Raw genomic sequence first — 26,189 nt, forward strand, 5'->3', positions numbered from 1 at the left:
GCAATTTTGACTGTGAAAAATTAGTTTGCCACAGATGATCTTGCAATCCTTTTAACAGATTATATCCCCATGAAACAAACAGAACTTCTATTCCAAAACAAACCTAAGCTTTTATCCATAACTCTATCTCTGTAAACTCATCAGGAAAGTGTTTACAGAGGTCAAGTCAGAAAGTTGTTTTCCCATAGACTTGTATAGAAGCAGACAGTCTAATTCACTTCTGCATTCCCTTTATTTTTAAGAGATGACTCCAATGGGTCCAGCATGCCAATATACTGCTTAAAACACTTTTTAGTCAGTGTATAGCATCAAGCTGATTAAACTCCTGCGGTATTAATCTGGTCAGTTAAGTAGCAGAGGTGTTTTTTAATCCGTGTTGGCTTCATTGGTGTTAATGAAATCAACAACAGGTGCACTAGAGGGGCAATAATGAGACAAGCCCCCAAAACAGAAATGGTTTAACAGGTCAAGGGCAGTGACATTTTTTCTCCTCATCTTTTCTGACTGTTTTTTTTTTCACTAGTTTTGCATTCGGCTAGGGTCAGTGTCACCACTGGTAGCCTGAAGAGATACCTGGACCCTACAGATGCACAGGTAATCCAAATTCTCCAGGAGGGCACATCAATATGTGACATTGCCAGAAGGAAATTCCAGGAGACAGGCATTTACTCTAGTAGAGCCTGACAGGGCTGTAGAAGGTCTTTAACCCCTCAGCAGGACTGGTGTTTGCTCCTTTGAACAGGGTGAGCACTGCCAGAGCCCGACAAAATGACCTCCAGCAGGTCACTGGTGTAAATGTCTCTGACAAAACAATCAGAAACAGACTTCATGAGGGAGGCCTGAGGGCCCAACTTGTTCTTGTTCAAGTGAGCCTTGTGCTTACTGCCCAGCACCATAGAGCCTGACCGGCATTTGCCATTAGGAAGTGCTTTTGAGATGTGATGTATTTTCAGAGTGGGTTTTTTTTTCAGTAGTTACAGGGCTGTGGTTACATCACAGGTCGGTGTGCATAACAACCAATCACCATATAATAGGCTTGATTCTGGTCAGAAGTAGTAAGGCGTATTCTAGTAATGACTGTGATATTTCACTTTATCTGTGTGATATAGTAATTTCAATAGTGCATTACCCCTGCTCTGTCAGGTCGAAAACAGAAAAGTTACACTTAATCTTTGTTCCCTGAACTGATTAACAAATTCCTGATTTGATAGATGTCATTCTTAATGACATTACTAGAATTACAGCAGACCCATGGAGTAAATCGATCCACAACCTGTTGCCATTAGCCAATGACTAATGGCAAAGGCGTGCGCTTGTTCTCTCTTTACTGACTGAAGTTCAGTTGCTCCCGAGCTCATGAATCAATGATCTGTTTTTGTTAAATTCCAAGAAAGACCATCTTTTAATATCTATTTGATGTACTTGATGTTTGAGCAATGATAGCTGAATGTTTTGCAACCATAGTGATCAATATTAGTTCATGTTTAATAATTCACTGTAAGAGATGGGAAAATTCCAAGTATCTGTGGGGATAAAGGCTTTAATCTGGTGAGATATGGCACTATAACTTGATTATAAAGTCTGATTGAACACTAAACGACTTGACAGCCACTTTATTATTCCCCAAATCATTATGTTCCCACTGTCTAATGTTTGCTGTAACTATTCTTTACCCCGTGATAAAAAACACAACAATTATAATGCATTAATGTATATGTTTACAGAGTTCCTACAGATCCTCAAACTCTTAAAATGTATTTCTTTTAGTTGCAATAACATTTGCAGTGACTCCAACATAATGCTTTGTCACACTATCAATATCAACATTATTTATTTATTGTATTATTTTTATTTATTGTAATATCACTCATTTTTTTACTCACTCTTTCATGTGCACAATGGAAAATGCAGGTTTAATGAAAATCATGAGGAGGAAAAGAAGCATTGAAATTGCTTGTGTAGCAATTTTTAGGTAATTTGCAAAAGAGATACTGAACACTTTCAGAATAGTGTTCAGTATCTCTACAAAGTAGAGGTTTTAAATAGTAGATTTGACAGCTTAAAAGCAGAGATTGGTAGATGGTAGATGTCATAGATATGGGGAAAAACTAGTTCTGATGACATAAACGCAGGGACCTCAATTCAGTAGCAAGAGCTGCAGTCTGTAAATATCTATTCTGACAGACACCTGTTGACACAGGGAATATGTAGCACTGCACATACTTGTCCTCACTGTCCTGTGAACATGCAAATTGTGCCAAAAAGAGGAAGCTTTTGTTTACTTTAAAGACAAGCCTTAGCAGTTATGACCCATATAAACATGCAGTACTGAGCAACTTTCTCTGCATTTCTCTCTGAGGTTACGCAGATATTATTGATGAAGATGGGTTCTTCACCAGTCATCTCAGGCAGCAATTTTTCTCCTGTTCCCAAGCAACAAATGATCCTCTAATGGTTTCAAATCCATCTTGTGCTCGAAAGGAAGTAAGTAAGTGATTTTCCACATGGAGCAATTATTAAAAGTTGGCGTGATGGTATAATGTGCAGCATGTTTTGTTTTAAATTCTGCTTATTCCAAATTGGCAGTGGTACAGGAGTAATCATGTTAGATGCTGTAATTGGACTACTTGTTGTAGTTCTGTGTCATTTTTACAGCAAACGTTTTAGCTTGTCATTGCCGTGGAATATTAAACAAAGCCCTTGTGCAATATTCAAAATGACTGCATTCCAGTTGGGTTCCAAGTTCTTGGTGTTTTGCATGCTGGCTCACTGAGATTGTATAATGGGACTATCTCAGCTGTGAAAAGGCTTGGAGAATTTTTGTCTGTACAGTAGACAAAATGTTGGAATTGTCTGGTCTTGTTGCAGCTGAGTTATGCTGTACATTATTCAGTTTTCACTACAGTGGCCAAAACATAAAAAAGAAGAATGTTTACCAGACCTATGATTAGGTGAACTAGCACTTGATCTTGTTTTTTGCATGCATGGCAGCTTTGATGCTTAGTTAACAGTGTTCCACGAAAAAAAAATATATAAACATCACACACACACACTGAAGCTTTGAATGGGGAAAGCCCCTTGGAAAGCCTGCCATGGAGGTTGTAGAATTGTTTGCTTACTCCACCCAGGTAATTTGCACTGTTTGGAAGTAGCCACATACCGGAATGACACATCCTCCTGGTTGGCTCTCTCTGCTTGTCCATTGGTCTGGAGGTAAAAGCCACAAGAAAAATTAACCAAAGTCCTCCTTCTACACCCAAGAAGGAAACTGGGGTCCACAGACCGACACAATATCCAAAGGAATTCCATGTTAACATGTGCTCTAGCAACAGGGCTGTTTCAATTAAGTTTCAATACAGTTTTATTTATACAGCGCCAAATCACAATAACAGTCGCCTCAAGGTGCTTTATATTGTAAGGTAGACCCTACAATAATACATTCAGAGAAAAAACCCAACAATTATGTGACCCTCTATGAGCAAACACTTTAGCGACAGTGGGAAGGAAAAACTCCCTTTTAACAGGAAGGAACCTCACGGCAGAACTTGGCTCAGGGTTAGGGCCATCTGCTTTTGTGGTGAGAGAAAAAAGACAGGATGAAAGACATGCTGTGGAAGACAGCTGTGTTTCTAGCCCTGATGGGCGCTTGAGCAGAGTGAAAAAGTGAGATCAGTGATGGTCAAGACCATTCATGAAGTCCAGAGCAAAATAGGACTAGTCGTGTACAAGTGTCGGCAGCAATCTAAACTGTCCTCACAGTGCAGAGCTGGAATTTTAGATACAAACAGAAAAGACAAACATATTCATAAATATTTTTGAACAGAATTGGCCACAAAAAATAGTCTGAAGGAAATGTGTATTTTTTTTGTAGGATGACATGAAAATTTGGCTGTGACCACAATGTCTTGATACCTAATGTAATGTAGAGGAGACGGGGAGGTCAGGTTCATTCTGTTGAGCGTTGATGGCCTGAGACTTCCAAACTCTTCCAACTGAGAGACAGCCAATGATCAGACAGAATCAGAGGCCACACGTTGGTTGTACAAGGCATCTGGCTTTATATTAGATAATGGGAACTGGGATGATAAGTTATAGTGAAGTTTAACCTAATAAATAACAGGGCCAACTGGACTTCTTCAATGTTTAGGTGCTTTACTACCCAACTATGCCAAGGTTTTGTGATCTGCCCATACAATAAAGGGATACAGTGGCAGCTCCGTATAGCCACTGACTACAGGATTTCTTCAGCCTTAAATACTGTATCATGAAGTGATGAATGATTGCCAGCAGGTGCGAAGAATCAACGTCTTCAAGGTCTGTGAGATTGGAGGACAGTCACCAAAGACAACAACATGAAATGAGAAGATAAAACTTTACACAAAGTTCAGATCACATGTTAAAAATACAATCCTGATGCTTCCTAGATTGAGGCAGTAATGCTAATGAATGAACTCCTATGCTGCTTATTTAAATGTCAAAATACATGGGGAGCAATCTTTGAATAATATGAAAATTAGAATGACTTTACAGTTTTACAGGTCTTTCACACAACAGTTCTATGTCTTAAACCAGCTGGTGTAGTTTGACAGTAGCATCCTGGACATCAGAAATAATGTCTCTAATATAACATATTTAAAGCACTTACTAATAATAAGACGATCTTCAGCAACAGTGCAACTGGAGCAAGCTACAAACGATGCAGTCCACTTAGCCATAATTTCCAAAAAGGTAAGCTAGGCTGAGTATAAATGAGCAGGAATACTGTAGACCGTATTTGAAACTTCCTTCAGGAGCGTTGTTTTATTACTGTGGGAAAGACTTCTCACCAAGCTTCTCAGCGGTCTTGTAGTTCATTCCTGCCTTGTGCAGGTCTACCGTACACTCTTGTCTCTGACATCCTTTGGGAGCTCTTTGGACTTGCACGAGGTAGTGGCAAGGTTAGTATGGAATTAACTGATGCTTTGGACAGGTTTGCTTTATACATATAATGAGTTTACATCCATTTGCAATTGATTAAATGATTGATTGATCATAATCCAGTCTGTTGGAGTCTATAAGAGTCAGAATTCTGGCTGGGTTGTAGGGGATTGAATGCTTATTTCACTCAATGTGGAAATCAATTTATGACTTATATGTAATGGATATTTAGTTGGTATTATGTCTCTCTCCAGATGGAATGAAACTACCATAAACACTAGAGAATGTTATTTCTTTTTAACTGAGCAAACTTACAAATTCAGCAGGGCATCAAATAATTATTTCCCCCACTGTAACATGCATGTTCTCTGCTGTGTTAGTCCAATCTTTGTGAGTCCACTTACTCTGGGTTGTTGCACCCAGTTACAGAAGCATACAAAGTACATCGTAGCATATGCATTAATTGCGTCAAGTAGTTCAAGAAATTTCACATTTCTCCTAACACAAAGTCACTGTAGATGTATGTGGTGAAAGTGTGACATGCTGTAGATGCAGGTACATTAAGGGAAAATTACAATATAATTTTAAATAAAGAGCCTGACAGCTGGCATCAGTGACAATAAATACACTCCACGGTTCTTATGATTAATAATTAATCAGAGTCCTTTGAGGAAACAAAAATTTTATGTCACATTATGAAATATTTCATATTTTCCCTCTATTATTTTAATTTTTTTCTTTTCATTTCTTTAAGATACCTTGATTATCTTTCCTGACCATGTGGCATTTTAATGGCTTTACTGGTTAAAAATAAGGTTGTGTTGACTTGTTACACCATCTTGTGGCACAAAGAGGTATTACACAAAAGTATGGCAGGGCATCATTTCAATGTCTGTTGATATCTCTTGAGCAATATAAATGATTTAGAGACAATGTCATGACAGTTGTTTCTTCACATTTTTTTAAAGGCTTATTTAAATTTGGAATGGTTTAATGGTTTTAAAACACATGAATTTACAAAAAAGAAATTTATGCCTAGTTTAAGACGTCATTATCATCACTGTAATTCATGCTTTGGTACATAAAAGTAACCTTTATTTTTCTGCTCTTACAGAGCAATGATTACAATGGAAATCATTTTCTGATATGATGTAGTTTCTTCCAGTCTAGACATAAATCTCCACATTTGATCTAAACATAGTTAGATTAATATATATATGTTCTAAAATGCCCTAACTATCTAACTATCAACTGATTCAGCTGCTCAGAATGATAACTATTCCTGATAACTATTCCAGTCCACTTAAAATATAGTTTTCTGGAAAGTGTCCATGTCATGAAAGTTTCCATGGCACCAGTTTGCTACTGATGATTGATTTCACTTTGTGATATGAGTGCATCTAAGTTATATCTACAACAACACACTGTAACAGGAAGCAGTCAGGTGGTTAAGCAGAATGAGAAAGGCGTGGTGGTCACAGGAATATCTGGGGACAAACTCCACATTTGCCAGGTAGTTGTGGGCCTCACCTTAGAGGGGAACTTGGCCTCATTTGAGAGATTTGGGGAAACGCGATCAAGAACACAGGCCACAGACAACAACAGTGGCACCACCAACAGAGAGTATCCCTTGAGATCAGAAAAATAGTTGTCGACCACGCCATAAATCATGGTGGGTCAATGACTGAGGCAGCTAGAATAATTCAATCTAACCTCGAAAGATCAGCTGTGGCCTCAGTGATCAGAACTGCAGTGAGAACTGGTGAGTCTACGGTGTACATTACAGAACTATAGATGTCTGTAGGCTCACACAGCGGAGGTTATGTAACTGTAAATGTGTTCTACAGTATGAGGTCATGTTCTCATGTAATTTTCCCCACTATATTAAGACTAAATCAAATAGTGGAGACAAATTCAGATTCAAGAGTGAATTGTGTTTACCTTAGTCTGGGACAGAAATGACATTTGTCTTACAGAAAGGCAGCACATCCAATCAATATAGGTACCAAATGTCCCTAAAACAGTCATACAATGTGGATTTTGAGAGAAGTGTATCCACAATTCACCAGCATTTTTTTTCAGTTTTCATTGCTGTTTCAAAACATTCAAAACATTGCATTCATATTTTTTAAAGAAACATCAGACTTTCAAAATAATGAAGAGATTTTGTTAGAGCAGCCACATAAAAAGGTACCGATAGTTTCACTGTTTATGTCTTCATAAAACCATTAGTTTTTGTAGCACAGAATATGTGATACATGCTTCGTCATGGAGCTACATGTGATGCCACTTCAAAAGGACTAGCATAGAGAATACCAGAGACGCAGTGGAATCATTAAAGAAATCTGAAAGTTATTGATGAAAAACACAGTTTAAATTTAAATGAAGTCAACAATTAGCCACAAAAAATAAAACAAAATAAATCACTTATCTGTAACAGTTGATATTAGTGGATCTCATTGTCCTGAAATTTTCACAATATGAACTTGGAATATTTTTCTTGAGTTTCCCAGAAAGAAACAAAAACATAAACATTGAAAAGGAATGCAACTGTTGCTCATCAGTTTAAGCAGTTGTTTCACCCTAAACATAACTTACATAACTATTGACCAGGGACCATGATCAGCAGTCTTACCAATCAGGGATAAGGGGAGGCATTTGCATGCACATAATGTGACAAACACTGTTTGCAGTGTGTGTTTATAGGTTAGCAACCAAACATCATCTAACAACCCTGGAGAATAACACAACGCAGAGATCTACACACCTATACAAACAGCTTTAATGAGTGTGTTTCCACTCATCAGAGATCTTTTCCATAGGATCATTTTTTTCCACATACATGTGCACACACGTACTTTAAAGGCAAGTACGACATAAATTATTGAGGAATTTAATTTAAAAACCACTGATGATTCATTCTGATGTGGGTCTAATTTTTCCATTTAAACATTTGCTGTGCTGAAACGTTTGCTGTGTTGTGTGATTTGATGTTTTACAGGGACTAAAGTTTAGTCTCAGACTGTATTGAGACCTAAACATCAATCATTATTTCTCTTAGTTTTCTTTCAAATTGTTCTACTTGTTTCTATTATTGTGCTCCGACAATCACTCATCCAGTCTACTGCATAGTGGGGCCACAAATAAATAAATTTATTAATAATGCCAACATGGACAGCTTTTTTCTGTTGATGAAGAGTCTGTGACATCTAGGGTAAATGGACATTGAGTTTAAATTTTTTTCCTATCAACACTCAATTGTTATCTTAACTAGTAATGCACTGATTGCCATGGCATTTGACACAAAGATATCTATTCCATCATGATTATATAACTATTATATAACTCATCATGTTACTTCCCAATCAGGGCAGTAGATGATACTACAGCCCTGTGTAATTACATAACAAAATACAAAGTTCAGAATGAGATCACTTGCGAAGAATGCCATAAAATATGAGGGGAAATCTATTTAGGCTACATTACCTTGCAAAGTAATACATGCAGTCCAGATGGGAACATCTACTGTAAGCCTATATCTGCTGAGTTATTAAGGCCAGTATGACTGTGGAAACAGCCATAAATCTGGACAGTAACTGAAATCAGGACAAGCATCTGTTACACAAGGTAGATGAACAGGGAACTGAAAGCCCTGCCCGATGTAAGGCAAACAGTGCTTTTAGGAGACACAGGGGTCAATGCTGGTTCACATACTTGTGTTAAATATGTATAAGTTCTTTTCAAACTATACATTTCACTAGCTGGGCCCATGTCCTCATTTAAGGTTTGACAGCGTTTTAGTAGGTAAAGGTGAATGCTTTGACATGAAATGAGCTGTGGGGCTGGGGAAGGCCTCGAAGGGGACTGGCGACGGCTCCCGGGCAGATCCCCATGCACTAAATAGAAATGAAGAATTTAAAGAATTGAGAACAAGGAGGGAGGGAGGGTGGGGCACGTAAACGAGAATGAACAGCTTGCAGAACTGGGGGAACCTATGTAAATGACAACTGGAAGGAGCGTGTTTGGAGGTCCTGCTCCTGAAATTCCGATACAAAATCTCCAATGAAAGCCCTGGAATTCCAAATTGGTCTATTTAAGCTTTTTTAGACAGCAAACAATTTCATCAGTTTAAAACTATTCTAACAATATTCCAGAATTATTTGATAACATAGCTATTTGACTTATAAGTATAAAGATTCAAAGGTAAAAGGTTGAGTGCAAGAAGTGTTATTTCTAAAAACAAGTTCCACAAAAAATGACCAAAATGTTTATTCTCTCTGTTTCACAGTTCCACTCTATTTAAATGTGATGAAATTACAGAAATTTAAAAAAATTGCTTTATATTCCCAACAAGGGAACTTACATCATTACCATTTAAACTTTTTGGTGTGATGCAAACCTTCTTTTCAGCTGGAGCTAAGTTATTTGAACTTTTACTTCTTTTTTTCTATTGCCTTGTAGCATTTTCGTGAACATTGAAAATTATTTTTCTGTTAACTTATTTTGCTGTTCGATCACAAATCGGCTCAGTTAGTCGGCAGTTAAGTCTCGGGACTGCTCCTTTCTTGTAGTAGTAGTTCACACACAGGATGGAGGTATTGTCTAGGTTGTCTTCTTGCTGTAGGGCAGGGGTGGGCAACTCCAGCCGGTGTCCCTGCAGGTTTTAGATGTGTCCTTGAACCAACACAGCTGATTTAAATGGCTAAATTAGCTCCTCATCATGTCCTGATGTTCTCCAGAGGCCTGGTAACGAACTAATCATGTGATTCAGGTGTGTTGACCCAAGGTGAGATCTAAAACCTGCAGGACACCGGCCCTCAGGGCCTGGAATTGCCCACCCCTGCTGTAGGGTAATCCCATGAGGAAAAAAGTATAGCCCAGAGCAGAGGTGGGCAATTCCAGGCCCCGAGGTCCCTGCAGGTTTTAGATGTGTCCTTGAACCAACACAGCTGATTTAAATGGCTAAATTAGCTCCTCATCATGTCCTGATGTTCTCCAGAGGCCTGGTAACGAACTAATCATGTGATTCAGGTGTGTTGACCCAAGGTGAGATCTAAAACCCCGAGGACCAGAGGGAGTTGCATTGCTCTGCAAAATGGTGTGGTAGTTCTGTAGTTCAAGGCTCAACCAGTTATGCCTTTTTTGAACCTTGAAATTGTACATAAAAGAACCATCCTTTTAAATACCTAATAGTCTAGACTCCCAGTCTAATGAACATAAGATCTGCAATTTCTTATACCCAATTTTAGCCTTTTAGCCTTTTAGCCTATTAGAAGTTTCTCATGACTAAGGCAGGATTCATTTATTTTTCTAGTCTTGCTAACCATACACAGCACTTACACTACAAGTCACACCTTTTCTTTTATTTATTTATACCTTTATCCTGTGCACATAAGCACTTTTTCCATGCAGCCAGACATCTAGCTAATTTAAAATCATCAGTTATTCCAGCATCAATATCTTTGGGCTGTGGAGGAAGCTGAAAATCAACCCACAGGAATATCATAGCAACTCTTCCCAAAAAGGCTTTGTCACCAGGAAATTCAAACCCTGAACCTACACAGCTGAACCTGATACCTGCTAAGTTTAATCACTTTTAAGCTGTGCTTGAAGCTTTTAGCACATTGGCCTTTTCACACATTCGGCTCTGCCAGTTCTCCAGTTTTCCATGTGCTTTTGGCTGTAGGGAATTGGACTGCCAGATCCTTTGGCTTTCATTGCAGTTTCTTTGCAGATCGAATAGTGTTTTACGTTTAAGTTTTTTTGGCATATTGAAGCTGCATCGTAGTTCATCCGATAGTAGTGGCTGTTGCACCTTAGGGTGCCATTAAGATAAGTTAGGCTAAGCATGTTACTGAGGTCTGAACAGAATATGTGGTTATTTACTGGGTTTGAACTGTAATTATTAGGGTGCCTTAACTTTTTGGCATTAATTTTAACAACCACTTGACTAATTCCGGGTCACTGGAGGATACACCTTGAATAGGTCGCCAGTCTATTACAGGGCTAACACTGAGAGACAGGCAAGCATTCACAACTATGGCTAATTTAAAATCATCAGTTACCTTAGTATCTGGGTTAATATGTGACTGTTAAGTACTCAAAGGTCATCTTATTTACACGTTGTGTCTTGTGAAGTTGCTGGTTAGCTGCTTTGATGATTACAGGAATGCACAGTTTTCTGTGTCCTTTAGGGTGAAGCCTACCCCAGTGTAAACTGGCCGAAAAAAAGGGTAGGAAATCAAGTACAAGTAATTTATTTTAGTTGTAATAGAAATAAAGATGAACATAATGCCTTCTAAATGCATTCACACTCTGAAAGTAGATGAAACATCTCAGAAAGCTTTTTTTTCTAAAATGAAACTGCTGTGAAAACACATATACACCCTCTGTCTTTGTCATTATAATTTCCGTCTATTTTCACTCTGTGCTGTCTAACTGGAAACCTGCCAAAGTACAGTCAGAGCATACGAATGATTTATATTCCTCTACAAAAAGAGTCATTTTCTCTTGTCTCTTTTCTGCTGTGTAGGAATTTGCCTTTTTTTTTTCTAAGTATTGGTAGCATCCATTTTTCTGTTTGTAGACTCAGACCAACAACACATCAACAAAGTGGTGTTTCTGGGGACGGTAGTTCAGTTTACTAATGTGGTCCTCATTTCTAGCACAGGATAGGGGAAGATTATGTGATATTTTTACAGTAATTGTCATTTTTAGCTCTGTGCAATCAAAGGCTTCTCTGTGGTTTCTGAGAAAAACAGTTCCATTTGAGCTGGAGGAGAGCAGCTCTCTGTCACTCTGACTCTCTTGTGAGAGTTATTCCTGCTGTCCTCACTCTGTGCTGACACTGTGCAGACATGCATCTGTGTTTTCTCCAACATTTACTGGATGGAGGGAACCCATTAAACACAGCTCTGCTAACAAACAGTCCTGTTTTAAGGATCAGAGGTGATTCTGAAAAAAAAAAAAAAGACTTTTATCTCCTCAAGTGAATATTTTCAAAGCTTACTGCTCCTGGCAGGACCAATTTATGTCATTTATTTTATTTTAGTTGTAAACAAGCTGTAGCCTAAAATTATACATTGAATCTAAGATATGTAAACTTCTGGTTTTCAGCAAAAGCTGCTAGATTTGTATCAGTCTACAAAAGACAATGGAATCCTTCCACAATGACTTAACATTATGCCAACCTTTACTTCTGTATACTGTGTATGTGAGCACAGTATACAGTGCCCTTCATCATTTTTGCAAAAAAGACACAATTTTTGTAGTTTTGCCACAAACACAGTTGATTATAACGCAAACAAAGAATATTTAGCTGAAGCGATTTTACAAAGAAATTTGTGTTTAAGAATTACAGCCATTTTATACACATTGCCCCCTTTTCAGAGGTTCAAAATTCATAGAACAATTGGCAAAGAGTTTTATGGTTGCAAGTCAAAATAAAAACAGATATAATATCTGAAGTTGATTCAAAGTGTTGAATGTTTACTCATTACCATGATTTTTATGTAATTTTAAATTAGGCTGAAACCCCCAAATAAACCATAAATCAGAGAGACAACAAAATCTTTAGACGTGGCCATTTGGGTGCATTGTCTTAAAAAATTAATGCACAGCAACTCAGCAACAATCCAGCACACTCTTGCGTCAGCACTGCTGGACACTGTCAAAGTTTATAATCAGTCCTCATGAATGGAACTACACAGAGTTTACAACCACTGATTACGACTAGGAAGGATTAGACTTTGCCAGAAAACATCTAAATGAGCCTGCTTAGAAAAAAAATCTTTGGAGAGATCAAACCAAGATCGTATCAGATCATATTAACTGGGAAGAGATAATTATGGAAAAGGAGAGAAACTGCTCATGATCCAAAACATACCATAGTTGAGGTAGCATTATAGCATGGAGATTTATGGCTGCCAGTGGAGCTGATAGCTCTAAATAGAACCATGTTTACTGATGATGTGACATCTGATAGAAGTAGCAGAATGAATTGTGATGTCTACAGGGCTGTACTCTGTGCTCAGATTCAGCCAAATGCTGCAAAAGTGATCAGACAGCACTTCACAATGCAAATAATGATCCAATGCATACTGCATACTGCAAAAGCAACCACAGAGTTTCTCAAAGTGGGATATTCGTCAATGAGTTCTTCAAAGGACTGATCTCAACCCAAAAGAGTGTGCTGTTAAATCCAACACTGAATACAGAAAAGAATCACAAACTGGAAATACTGAAGTGGCTGCAATAAAGGTCTTCTAAACATGCGGACATTGGAGGGAATTGTTTTTCAGGATTAAAAACAGTCTAGTTTGCCTCATTCATTTTGAACTCTGAAAATGATATGAAATGTCTGTAATTTCCTCATTTTAATTGTCCTTAATTTTAAGTTAGCTCATTAAATTATACAGAGCCAAGAATAGAAAAAAACTGTCTGAAACTGACCATTTAGGGCAATATGAAGCCTGAGCGGCTGAACTCACTATTTGGATTTTTGATTGCTTAGAGTTCTGATAAGTGCTCGACCAAGGAGGTTAAGTTTTTGTCAGTGTGCCGTTCTGTCCGTAGAGAGCTCAAAGTGTTTTAAATTACTTCTGATAAACCTTTGTATTGGTGTAGAGTGGGATCATCTTAACAGTCCATTCTAATTTGCCTTATATCCACCAAACTCTTTCTTGAAAATTGACAAAATGTCTAATAACTTGGTAACTATGGTTCTTATTGTGTATTGTTAACAAAACAAAATTCAAGATTTCAGATATAAACATTTGACCTCTGACCTCTCCTTTTAGGTCACTAGATTGATCCGAAGGTCAAAGTAATAATAATGCAATATAGAACTATTTAAAACTATGTTTCTTACTGCCATTGATGACATTGACAACATATAGACATATATAGAACGGAAATTCTAAATATCACATTACTTTCGACCTCTGATCTCTTCTTCAAGATCCAATAGGGTCAAACGTTCACAAATGTCTTTTAAAACTATGCTTCTACAGCCTTTGTTTGCATGGGCAACATTTAGAAAATGATACAGGTGATTACATTAAAGTTTGTATCCTAATGTCATGTTGCATTTGAGGTGGCTGTAGCTCAGGAGGTAGGGCAGGTCATCTACTGATTGGAAGGTTAGTGGTTTGATCCCTGGCTCCCTCAGTCTACATGCCAAGTATCAAGGATACTTGGCATGTAGACTGAGGATGCTAATGCCAAGTTGCTCTCTGATGCATCCATCAGGGTATGAATGAGTGTGAATGTTAGTTAGTGAGCACTTAAAAGCATAGAAGAAAGTGCTTGTGTGACTGGGTGAATGTGGCATGTTATATAAAGTGCTTTGAGCACTATATAAGAATCAGTCCATTTGACTTCTGATCTCACTTTTACATTTAACAATATTTCTTTCAAGCTGATGCCAAAATGCATTATACAGAATACTGTATAGAGAAAGAAAAGCTTGGTTTGAAATATAACATTTACAAATCAATACCCATTATCCATTACCTATTGCTACATAATGTTTATATACAAAACACATTACTATTCCCTTAAAAAGAAATACTTCCCAGAGAGTGAGCTGTGTTGGCAGAGGTTTGGACTCTCTGAGTGCTTCTTGTTTTTGCGGTTGTTTTTCTATCTGGTTTTAACTAAGCACTTCCAGGATCATTTAAAGAGAATGCCCACAGATGATTATTCTTGAATTTGCACAAGGGCCCCTTCATCACATTAATGATGGACATTTCTCAACGCAATCTGACAAACTGGCATTTAAAGAGAGGCCTGTTTCTAAATTCTACCAGATTTTATTTCTTCTTCTTCTTCTTTTTTAACATATTCATTTACACTTCATCACAATGTGTTTATTTTGTGAGACACAATGATACAGTGGTTAGCATTAGTTAGTAAGTGGATGCTGTTTTTTTGTTTGTTGGTTTGTTTATTTGTTTTAAATTGTATTTATTTATTTATTTAAGCAGTTAAAAAACTGAAATTTGATTGCACGCGTGTGTGTGTGTGTGTGTGTGTGTGTGTACCTGTGTAAATTTGGTCCCCTTATGGGGAAAATACCCGTCCCCATGTGCTTGAAAGCATTTTTAAGGCTCAAAATGTCTTTTAGTGTCAGGGTTACAGTTAGTTAATGGTTAGGTTTAGGGATTCGTTTTTCATGGTTAGGGTTAGGGTTAGGGTAAGCAGCTTGGGAAATCATTATGTCAATGAGATGTCCGCACTAGGATAGCAACACCTGACGTGTGTATGTGTGTTTATGCATGGTACTGTAAATGTTAACTCATAGTTTGCGCTGCTTACAGTGGTGACCTTCTTGTATCCCACAGCAGGCGTCTCAGTGCTTGTTTCATGGGGGAGTGACAGCTTAAGTCATCTCAAAGCTTTTCTGCCTGCTTCTGTGGGAAAGAAATAAACTGGAACGGTCTGTGGTCCTGAGAGCAGAGAAAAGTATTTAAACACAAGCACCCAGATTAGACACACTGTAAACAAATCCCAGGTCACCCTAACCAGGGCTTTTAATTCCTAATTCTATAGGGATTTAAAAGTAACAGTGTCAGATGAGGTAGCAACAAGTCACATCCTTGCTAGATGCATCAGCTCAGAAAACAGACAATGAAATATATTTCATTGTTCAGCTTGAATTTGTTTTTTAAAGTTTAACACACTTGAACGTGACTATGTTCATTCCATTTAGCCGACAAATGACAGTGTCGGTTTGTCCCAAACTTCAGTTCAGTACAAGACTGTAAGTTCTCTTTGAGACCTCTTTTGGTACATCCTGTGATCCAAACATTACTGTCAGATGTGTTTTACCAACATACTGCCAATCCTAAAATGGAAATCCTACATTTTGATATTATAGCTGTTGTTATGTGTCAGGTTTACTATGCTGTTAGTTTTACCCTTGAGAGCAGGGCAGACACTAGATTTAATTATTACAGGCTGAGTTAACTCTCATTACACATTTGAACTGGTCTTCTCCTACACAGAGCATGTAACTTCTCTGCTCACACTCTGCTCATCGACTGGTCTCTGCGTAGTCTTACAATGAAAGGAAACACCAGGTCACTAGCTCGTTTTGTCCAGTGAAGTTAATTTGAAGACAACAGCTCTACCCCCTTGTTGACAAAAAAGACAAAATGGTTGTTTCTATCTAAATGAATATAGACTGAGCCATGCCTTCAATTTTAATAGAGACCAGGACAGTAAACCCCAATATACAGAATTCAAAACATTTTTAACAAGTTTGGTGACTTTGCTTTAAGGCTTTTTTTCCCACTGCAGGTTATACTTTTACTATAACACAACATTTTTCCATTATTACAGCTTTGTTTATGGCCTGCTACAGAGACATTAACAAATCCATTACAAATTCACAAAATTTGTATCCAGGGGTCGAGTGCCATTTCCTTCCTTATAGTGACAATATTAACCATCTGAAGTCTAAGTGAACAACAGTGATGACCCAAAACCTAACCCTAACTCTGAGTTTTAGGGCAAATCAAGTGTTCTGCTTGCATTTCTTTTCAACTGATTGCTCAGTTGCTGATTGTTTATGGTTGAAGAAGAATATCCTATGTCTTTGCCTTTAGAAATCCTTTACTTACGTTCTTGAGTTGTTTTGGATCGTTATCCACTTGCACTATGAAGCACTGTGTGATCTGTTTTGCAGCCTCTGGTATAGCTCTACAGGCTCCACAGTTAATCCTGCTTCTTCTGTCAGCTCTCACATTAATAAACATTAGTGATATTAGTTCCACTGGCGGCCATACATCATTATGGTATGAGTTATTTATTTTTTCAGAATGCCACAGGCTCTTTGAGATGTTTATTTGAGACGTTATATTAATCTAATATGGCCTTCCTGTTCTTGAGCGTAAACAGTGGATTATTTTTCTTAACCATGGCAATGATTCTGTCATCTGTTATTTGTCCTTTATGGTCATTCAGACCTTTTGGTGTTGGTGAGTCTGCCAGTTCATTAAATCTTTCTAAGAATATACCAGATTGTTGGTCTGACTACTCTTAAAGTGTTTGTTATCTCTCTGATAGGTTTATTTGTTTTTCTGGGGGGTGGGGTTAAGCCTAGTAACAGCCTCCCTCACATGCACTTTACTCTCAGTGAAAAGCTATAAAAACATATTAACATTATAGATCAACTTCAGATGTTACTGTATGTCTGCTTCATTTGTCATGAAAGAAAAAGGAGAGTAAGAAAGTAACCTAAAGATTTCTAAAGGCAACGAAACAGCATATTCTTTAGTCAGATAAATGACATGATTACAACCTAACAGAGCACCCACAAACAAAGAGCAACTGAGCAGTCGGGGAAAAAGAAAGCAACTGACTGAAACTGCTTTTCAGTCATTCCAGTAACTTTTGAGTCTCTAAAAAATGTGTTGTTAAACAATTAATATAATACTTTTGTTAAACCCCTTGAGCTAAAGCTGAAAGTCTGCACTTCAGTCACATCTTGATTGTTTGACTTAAAATCCACTTTACAGCGGTAGAACTAACAAAACTGTCTTCAGTCAATTAGGGACCTAACTATTATTTATCAGAATGAATAACAAAAAATGTGAATGGATGAAAATTTTGTGATTGTTCTGCTGCAATGAAAACTGTACTAAACAGTTATTTTATGTAACTTATTCCAAATAAACTGGTTTTCATTCAAAAAGCTTGCATGACTAAATCTTTAGTGCCTTGTGATGTTATGTTTTAGCAGCTTTTGTATCCATGAAACTACATTACAGGGATACACTTAACAGTGATTGTGAAAATAAAATTTCTCTTTTATTCTAGCATTCAAATGTGCATCTACAATGCCTCCCAAATTTGGACACTCTCTCTACACTGCACACACACACACACACACACACACACACACACACACACACACACACACACACACACACACACACACACACACACACACACACACACTCAGGCAGCCTTTCAATTATGTCAGTTCTGATCTGACCTGAGGGGATAGACAAAGAGAAAGAGGAGTCGGGTGGGGGTGAGGTGACTTCCACTTCCACAAACATTCCACTTTAATGGTCACACACATACAGTTAGGTCCAGATATAAGTTTTTGTTTTTTTTTACCAGTTTACTGAAACATATTCCAATTATAGTTATAAAATGGGCATGGGCATAATGTGTAGACTCTTAGCTTTTATATGAGGGTATTCACATTCAAATTGGATGAAGGATTTAGGAGTTTCAGCTCTTTAATATGTGCCACAGTCCTTTTAAAGGGGCAAAAAATAATTGAACAAGTGACTCAAAGGCTATTTCATGGGCAGGTGTGGGCAATTCATTTGCCATGTTATTATCAATTAAACATATAAAAGGCTGGAGTTGATTTGATATGTGGTGCTTGCATTAGAAAGATTTTGCTTTGAACAGACAACATGCGGTCAAAGTAGCTCTTCATGAATGAAGCCATCCTTAAACTGCAAAATCAGAAAAAAAACCCATCTGAGAAACTGCTTCACTAGCAGGGACCACATCCTTGGTACTGATGGGCGATGAGGGATGAGGAAGTGTGAATAGTGCTGCGGTTTGGGGAAGGCCTTGAAGGGGACTGGTGACGGCTCTCGGGCCGGGCAGATCCCCATGTACTAACGAGAAATAAATGGAGGAAAGGAAGAGAGGAGAGGAGAAGAGAGGAAAGAAAAGGAGGGGCGGGAGGGGGGCATGAAAATGAGAACAGCAGGTATTGGAGAAGGGGGGGTTTTATAGCCTGAGGGGGTGTGAAGGAGGAGTGGTCCCGCTCCTGAATTTCAGATGATAGCTCCACTACAATAGTAGGAGTGGCAAAATCTCCAGTTTGGTACATCCTGAGAAAGAAAGAAAGAACTGTTGAACTCAGCAAAACAAAATGACCTGGACTTACACGGAAGACAATTGTGCTGGATGATCGCAGAAACATTTCCATGGTGAAGAGAAATCCCTTCACAACAGCCAACCAAGTGAGCAACACTCCAGGAGATCCAAGTCTACCATAAAGAGAAGAAAATTGAAGTAATACAGAGCATTCACTCTAAGCCCAAAATCACTCATAAACCTCAAGAATATAAAAGCTAGAATGAACTAAAAAAAACCAAACAAACCCCAAAACATCTAAAGGAGCCAGCACAGCTCTGCAACATCTACCAGAATAATGGCAAGAAAAAAGTATGGGGAAGGCGTGGAACAGCTCATGAGCCAAAGCATAGCACATCATCTGAAAACACAGCACAGGCAGTGTGATGACTTAGGCGTGCATGGCTGCCAGTGGCACTGGGACACTAGTGTTTATTGAGGATGTGATACTGGACAGAAGCATGCAAGTCTGAGTGTTCAGAGACATACTGTCGGCTCAAATGAGGTTAAAAGGGGGTTGGGATGGATTCCCCGTAGATGAACAACCACCATCTGCTGGTAAGATGACACCACCAATGGGGGGCAAGTGTCCAGCTGGGAGGGACACGAGAGACCGGAGCAGCAAGAGCAGATACAGACACTGAAAGCCATTAGATTTTATCAATAAAATCTGGAGCTCCTCTAAGCATGTGATTTGCTATAATAATTGAAAAGCTAATTACTGGGAGAGTTGATTGTGTGTAGTTTAACTTTGAATTAGTAGTTTTATTACAATGTGCAGGTTAAGAAAGGTCAGGGCAGATAAACAATGCATACTTTGAGACTAAACTTGAGGAATTTCTGTATTTTCTTACATTCACACCAGTTTTAACAGATAGAGATTATCACTTTGAAACTGAACAAACAAAATACTGAAAATCTTGGTGACTGTTTATTCCTTAGAAAAGATGCATTGATATAATTCATTATAATTTAGTATAAAAACTCTTTGTTGCTTGTTTCTCATCTTTTTATGCATTAGGATTATATTACACTCATGCATGTGTATTTACTGTAACTTGTTATAATGCTAATTGTTCCATTGGATTTTTACATGACATCTTTCAACATCTGTGACTTAAGAATCTGTCTGTAGCTTACAGTTGTGAAGTGTCTTGTAATTTCACACTATCAGTGTACTGTATAAGTTTTCAGTGTTTTAACAAGCTGACGTCTAAAGTCACCATCTGTAGTTTTTGAAACATTTTTTTTTAGAATCATCTTCCAAGTGTTGGCAATCAGGGGAAAAAAACAAAGGGTGAAAGGTTCTGAGATAGGTTTGGGGTTATCACTGATGATTACTTAAAACTCAAAAGGTTAAACAAATAGTTAAATATTTTCTCCAATAATATGCTAAGATATGCTGCAAGGTGAGTGGAAGCCTTTGTGTGGACATCTGTTTGTACTCTGATCAAACGAACCAATGCTGCAGTCACACAAGGGAAAACTACTTGGAAACCACAGTGGAAGCAAAATTATTGCGAGCATGACCTTTGAGATGGTTACTTTGAAGACAGAGACCAGGCCTGTGACCACTCTCAGTTAGTTGCTGCCTTCAAAGGAACTTTGGTGTGTCAGATAGCAAGAATAAAGATCAGTCTACCATCAGTTTGTAATTGAATGGGGTCAAGTTGGTGATTGCATTGCAGTTAAATGATATTTAACTATGAAAAATTGGCAAAAAATGCAAATCTACACAGAAATTCACATTAGCACCTTAAATTCAGATTCCAACCAGAATCTCATACATTGAAATTGAGTTACTCCTCCAAAAATAGTGACATAGTTGTGTAATTAACAGCAATATAATAAAAACACTTAACAGACTTGCTTTTATATAATCACAGCAAACCCAATTAAGTAGAGTCCTCTTTTGCAAAGGGACACGTCACAGATAAATGGTACTCTCTGGTGCAGACTCAGATGCACTGACTTAGACTTGGAATTAATTTGTATTTAATCATACACTGGGGAAATTCACTTCTTACAGCAGCTCAAGGAGCACGAAGAAAAAGTTGATTAAAAATATATAAGAAAAAAATAATAAATAGAAAAAATAGATAACTAAGATAACAGTGTACAAAAAAGCTAAAACCAAAACTATGTAAAAGTGAATATATACAGTAAAATACATCAATACTTTTCTTTTAATATGTACATAAGGTCCAGTGGGTGTGATAATGATACACCTGTGTTTTTAAACATTGCAGTGTACTGGCAGTTGGCAGTCCTTTCACGATAATAAAGTTGGATGGCAGTTATGTGGAGAAACCCTCAACCCAGACGACCAATTAGATGCCACAACTACTTGCAACCATTTGCAAAAAGCAGGAAAAAAACGACCACTGACTGCAAAATCAAACTCAAATTTATTTATAAAACAATTATTTAAAAAAAAAAAACTCCAGCTGACCAAAGTGCTGTACAAACGTATAAAAACAAAGAAATAAGAAATAAATAGAGATAATTTTTGTGTGCTAAACATATACAATCATGCCTGAAAAATGCACAGGAGAGACAAACAGACAGACTTAAACGCTAGAAATAAGTTTTATGGGTAGACTCAGTGGAGGGAACAGATCTGACTCTCCTATGAATTTAAACTTTGAGCAAGGGATAGTCAGAAGCATCAAGTCAGCTGACTGGAGGGACCTGGAACCAAACCATGAAGGGGCAAACAGGAAGATTTTGAAATTGATTCTGAACCTCACTGGCAGCCAGTGGGGAAAAACTAAAAGAGATGGGATATGATCTCTTTTTTGGGTGCCTGTGAGGAGCTGGCACCCGTATCTTGGACAAGATGAATATGGGAAAGAGAAGACTGACTGAGTCTGGTGTGAAGTGAACTGCAGTAGTCAAGTGGGAGGAAATTAGAGCATTAATGACAATTTCATGACAACGAGATTGCAATCCTGTTTTTACTCTAGTGTGACTGATTCTTTACTCACTGGCATATGCATCCTTCTACATAACTCTGGTTTTACGTGGCCTATCAACACAATTTAAAAACTGGTATAAAGTCCACACTTTTTCCATCAATTTCCGTCTGTCCTGCTCACATCTCCAATGGTTGTACACGTTGTCATTAACGTGGCTTCACTCCATATCAGCCACGCCGCTTTGCTCGCTAAAACACCGGTGTCGGCACATAAGGACGCTGCCATAGACTGTCAACGACGTTGATTAGCTGCGTATATACGAATGTGAATCGCATTATTGGCTGGACGATGGGATAAGGTGGCATCGTTCTAATCCCATACGGGAGCAGCCAGTCACTTACTGACTAACACAGAAAAACAGAATAGGTAAACTTTTATTTTTATTTCAGGTTAGATTTTTATTTTGGGGGTTTTTTGTGCGCAACGCAGAGACCGTGCGGAACTGCCAACTCTTGAGCCACGATCGCCTAGTGTTTAGGTTGAAAAAAAAAATCGCTCTACCTTACATGTACATAACAAATTTAGGTCTCAGTTTAAGGCCTATAACTAGGCGAGCATCTATTGTAAAGACTTGTGCTATAATGTTCAACGTCGCTTCCTTCATTTACAGAATGTTCCCAAATATTCACATAACCTTCTGTCAAAACTGTGTAAACATTGCCAAGAAATCATTTCTAATGTTTCCCTGAAACACCTTCACAGGCAAGCATTTAAGGTTCCTGTGTTGCAAAAAAGAAAGAAATAAAGACCCCCCCCCCCCCCAAAAAAAACAAACAAACAAACAAACAAAAAAAACAAAAACAAAACAAAAACAGAATAACAGTTCTACTACTGTATCATTGTCTCTTTAAAAATATCTTCTTGGCAATGGGAGCAATGTCATTTTCAACCACATGGAACTTTCTTTTAGTCTTCCCAGTACATTTCTCCATCAATTGTTAATGTTTGAGTGCTATTATGAGATATTTTCTGAGGAAGAAGGTGGTCAAAGAGATAAAACACACCTACATCCAGTTATCCTGAATACCAAATGTTTTGAGGATTACATTCTGACCTAAAAATATGGAGATTGAAGACAATCAACAATTCTGCAAAGGAACAAAAAATGTTATGCTGTTAGCAAGTACACTGCTTTTTGCCAGTTAATGCAAATGTGCACTAATTTATAGATACAAAAGCTTGCTAGTAGTCCTCAATGCTAACCAGTTTTATTCAACTGGCATAACCTGAGGCAATTTTGGACTTTGCACAACTTTGTTTCTCCTCAGCACGAGTTACCAGAAAGAAGCAAGCTGTAAGATCTTTGACTGTAATGGAATGGTGTTTTTTGTTCAGAATATGGTCTTACTGAGATCTAGTCAGAATAATGTGGTGAGCATGATCTGACTTTTGACTAGCGGACAGGAATTCTAGTTTGCTTTGGGATCATTTTTAGGCTTTGGTGTCATTTCCCTATTGCTGTTTGTTTAGTTTGAATCACAAAAAGTACTTGGTTAGAGTTAGAAAAAGATTAAAACACATCTTTTTACAATGTGAACCACAAATGACAAGCCATATTTGACATACATACTGCTACATACTGCTTCTTTCTGTTAAAGGATACTTACCTTTTGACTGGGGTCAGTTTTTTAGTGATGACAGTCATGGTCTGTGTGCAAAATTCAGTACTTATATACTATTTAGGATGGCACGACACAGATTTTTTTTGGTATATTTGAAATATGGCTGGGTGATATGAGGAAAATCTAATGTTAACATATTTTGGGGGCTATAATACAATATACAATATATATCAGAATATGTTTAAATAACCTCCAAAATCAAATGTAATTTAAACCATATTGTGCCTGAAATTGCACTGGTAAACTCATTCAAATCGACCATTCAATATTTTTTTCTACTTTTAATACGATGAAATCTGAATTAATTGAAATGTTTTATTTTAACTATTTAACCATCAGATGCACAAAGTGTGGCAACTCAATGGTTATCATAAAGCTGTTTTAACCATAGTACACGGCAAAACCCGTCTTCCATTGAGTATATTAGATATGTCACCCAACCCTAGTTTGAAACTTTAGTATCCTATAGTAGTTTTGCTTTTGAGACAAGTACTTTTTTTCACAGCACTGATGTACATATCACACACTGCAGTGTCTACAGTAAACACTGACAGACAGGGATCTGATGTCAAATGTTTTAACATTTGGTAATTATTACTTGGGTTCTCTTAAACAAAGAATGTTCAATAAATGCACACCTTTCTTAGTGTGAAAGGTGGAGCCAATGCAAAAAAAAAGCTTTAAACCTAATAGCCAGTGAAGGATGCCACATCTGGTGTCAACAAGCTGGTTGTATGCAAGTTTATGGGAAAATAGCCCTTTGCCTCCCTTACCTATGACCTCAATAAACACATTCCTTATGACTTTATGATCTCAGTCACAAGCTCACACATCTTACTGAATACAATATTTAGTTTATTTTGGAAATATTACTGTCAGACAGAAGGATAAACAAGATTAGACTTTACCCATTTGATTGAAACACAGCTGAATATTTAGAGCCAGACAGTGTGTTCTACATCCAGTTTCAAAACACCACGAATATGGGACCTTACTAACTAGAGGCTGATGCCCATTGTTACAGTACAGATATAATATGTAGTCTCAAATAAGGTTGGGCTACTTTGGTAATGTGTTCCCAGCTTGAAAAAATCTAGGGAAGTAGCAAAAATACACTAACTAGTTAATAAAAGACAACGATTTATCTACACAGAAGTGCGTGGAACAGTGGTCCACACGATGCTATTTTAGATGCAGAGTTAGTCTGATTGGCTGACCCATGGAAGCAAACATATAAACATCTAATGGCAAACATCAGTGACTGGTATTGTGTATTGTTTTATTTATTTAATTTAAAATAGCCTTAAGTATTATTAATATTATATCTAATAATAGATAATAATAATAATAGTTAATAGAAATAACTTTGTCAGGCTATAGCCTAACAATGTGGTTTCTACATAAAACAAAACAAACAAACGAAACTAAACTGTAACATCTCTCATACTTGGGTTTTTCGATTGCTACCCACTCTCTCCTCACTCCCTCGCTCACTCGTTCTCTCTCTCCAGCTCACTCAGAGTCGCTTGACCAACTAGGAAGCGCGCAATCACAGCTGTGATCCGCGCGCACCGACCTACCAACCGGCTAGCGAGGAGCTCTCTCTCGGATCCCCCTCTTTCTCTCCCCGCCTTGCTCCCTCTTTATTCCTCCACATATATTCGGTACCGGGTCTTCCGCGGATAAATGTAATCGGAGCTCACAGTGGGGAGACGCTGTTGTCGCTTTTCCCCCATGGAGGACTGTTGTTCCCCGGAAAACGAGAGGATGGAAGCGTGGCTGGACGACCACTTGGAGTTCACCCATTCCTACTTTGTCAGAAAGGCGTCAAGGTAAAAATAAGAAAAAAAAATAGTGGAGAGGTCAGTGTACGTTCAGCCGGGTGTATGTGACTTTCCAGGGCTTTTCTCTGCAAATAAACTCTTTTATGTGCAGCCGCGCAGGCAATCAGATTCCCTTTGTTAGTTTTGACTGTTTCCATTGTAGGTGTCACTTTACATCGCTGTTTATTCAGGAAGACTGTAAAACCTGCACTGATCGTATCTTGACAGCAATCATCGTGTCCAGTGGAGGTGAGCCTGCTCAGGTGCGCTACCTGCAGTGTTTTGGATGTCACAGAGCTGCTGTGCTGTGGCGAGCTCCTTTCAGTGCACGACTTTATTTCGTTTCACCATCCACTTCACAATCGCTAACACCTCTGAGAGTTGGACTGAGCCGTTTAATCATTAACTTTTACTGCTGCCAGTGATTCTGTTTAATTCTCATGGCTTGCTGTTCAATTGGTCCTTAGTGATAATTACACTTACCTTCCATATAAAAGAAAGCACTTCATTTCTGTTGTAGCCTTCAGTTTTTGAACCTCAGAGAGTGTGGTTTGGAGCAAATTAGCCTTTCAATTTGGTCGGCAAACACAGAATCCAAAGCAGTCTTTCTGGAACTGTAGCAGCTGTGTAAGACTTTTTTACAGCACGCATACCTGGGAATTTCATCAGTTTGGCTGCACTTCATCAGGGCACTTTATGTCTATTTTTGCTTTAGTGACAAACTCCTTCAGACCCATTTATTCACTTAAACCACCAAGGTAACGTCACTGTTTTTTTTTTCATCTGTCACAACATCCCAAGTCCATCTTGAAATATTTTCCATTGTCAGAGGACATTTTTGTCTCTCCCTCCTGCTGTTTTTGACCACATTACGAAAGCAAAAAAGTTGATTGGCTCGGAGCAAGAGGTTTGCACACATCAGCCATTCTGCTGTTCTGGTTGAGAGGCATTTCTTAGAG

At 38.0% G+C, this 26,189-nt stretch overlaps 1 protein-coding gene across 5 annotated transcripts in view; it reads left to right on the forward strand.

Moving 5' to 3' along the window:
- Nucleotides 1-26,189, forward strand: part of pde5ab (phosphodiesterase 5A, cGMP-specific, b) — a 110,126-nt gene that overhangs the window by 9,237 nt on the left and 74,700 nt on the right. The window contains exon 2 of one of the 5 annotated variants that reach the window (XM_063470287.1): nucleotides 2,360-2,488. The exons of 2 other annotated variants lie outside the window; for them this stretch is intronic. Coding sequence is in view for 1 of the 3 variants with exons in the window: in XM_063470285.1 (XP_063326355.1) it covers nucleotides 25,142-25,239 (98 nt within the window). In the remaining 2 variants the exon portion in view is untranslated. Of the gene's footprint in view, nucleotides 1-2,359; nucleotides 2,489-24,974; nucleotides 25,240-26,189 lie in introns of those variants that run through there. 2 more of the 5 variants (XM_063470288.1, XM_063470285.1) reach the window with 2 other exon arrangements.

The sequence above is a fragment of the Pelmatolapia mariae genome, linkage group LG3_W, assembly GCF_036321145.2.
Source record: "Pelmatolapia mariae isolate MD_Pm_ZW linkage group LG3_W, Pm_UMD_F_2, whole genome shotgun sequence".
Lineage (NCBI taxonomy): Eukaryota > Metazoa > Chordata > Actinopteri > Cichliformes > Cichlidae > Pelmatolapia > Pelmatolapia mariae.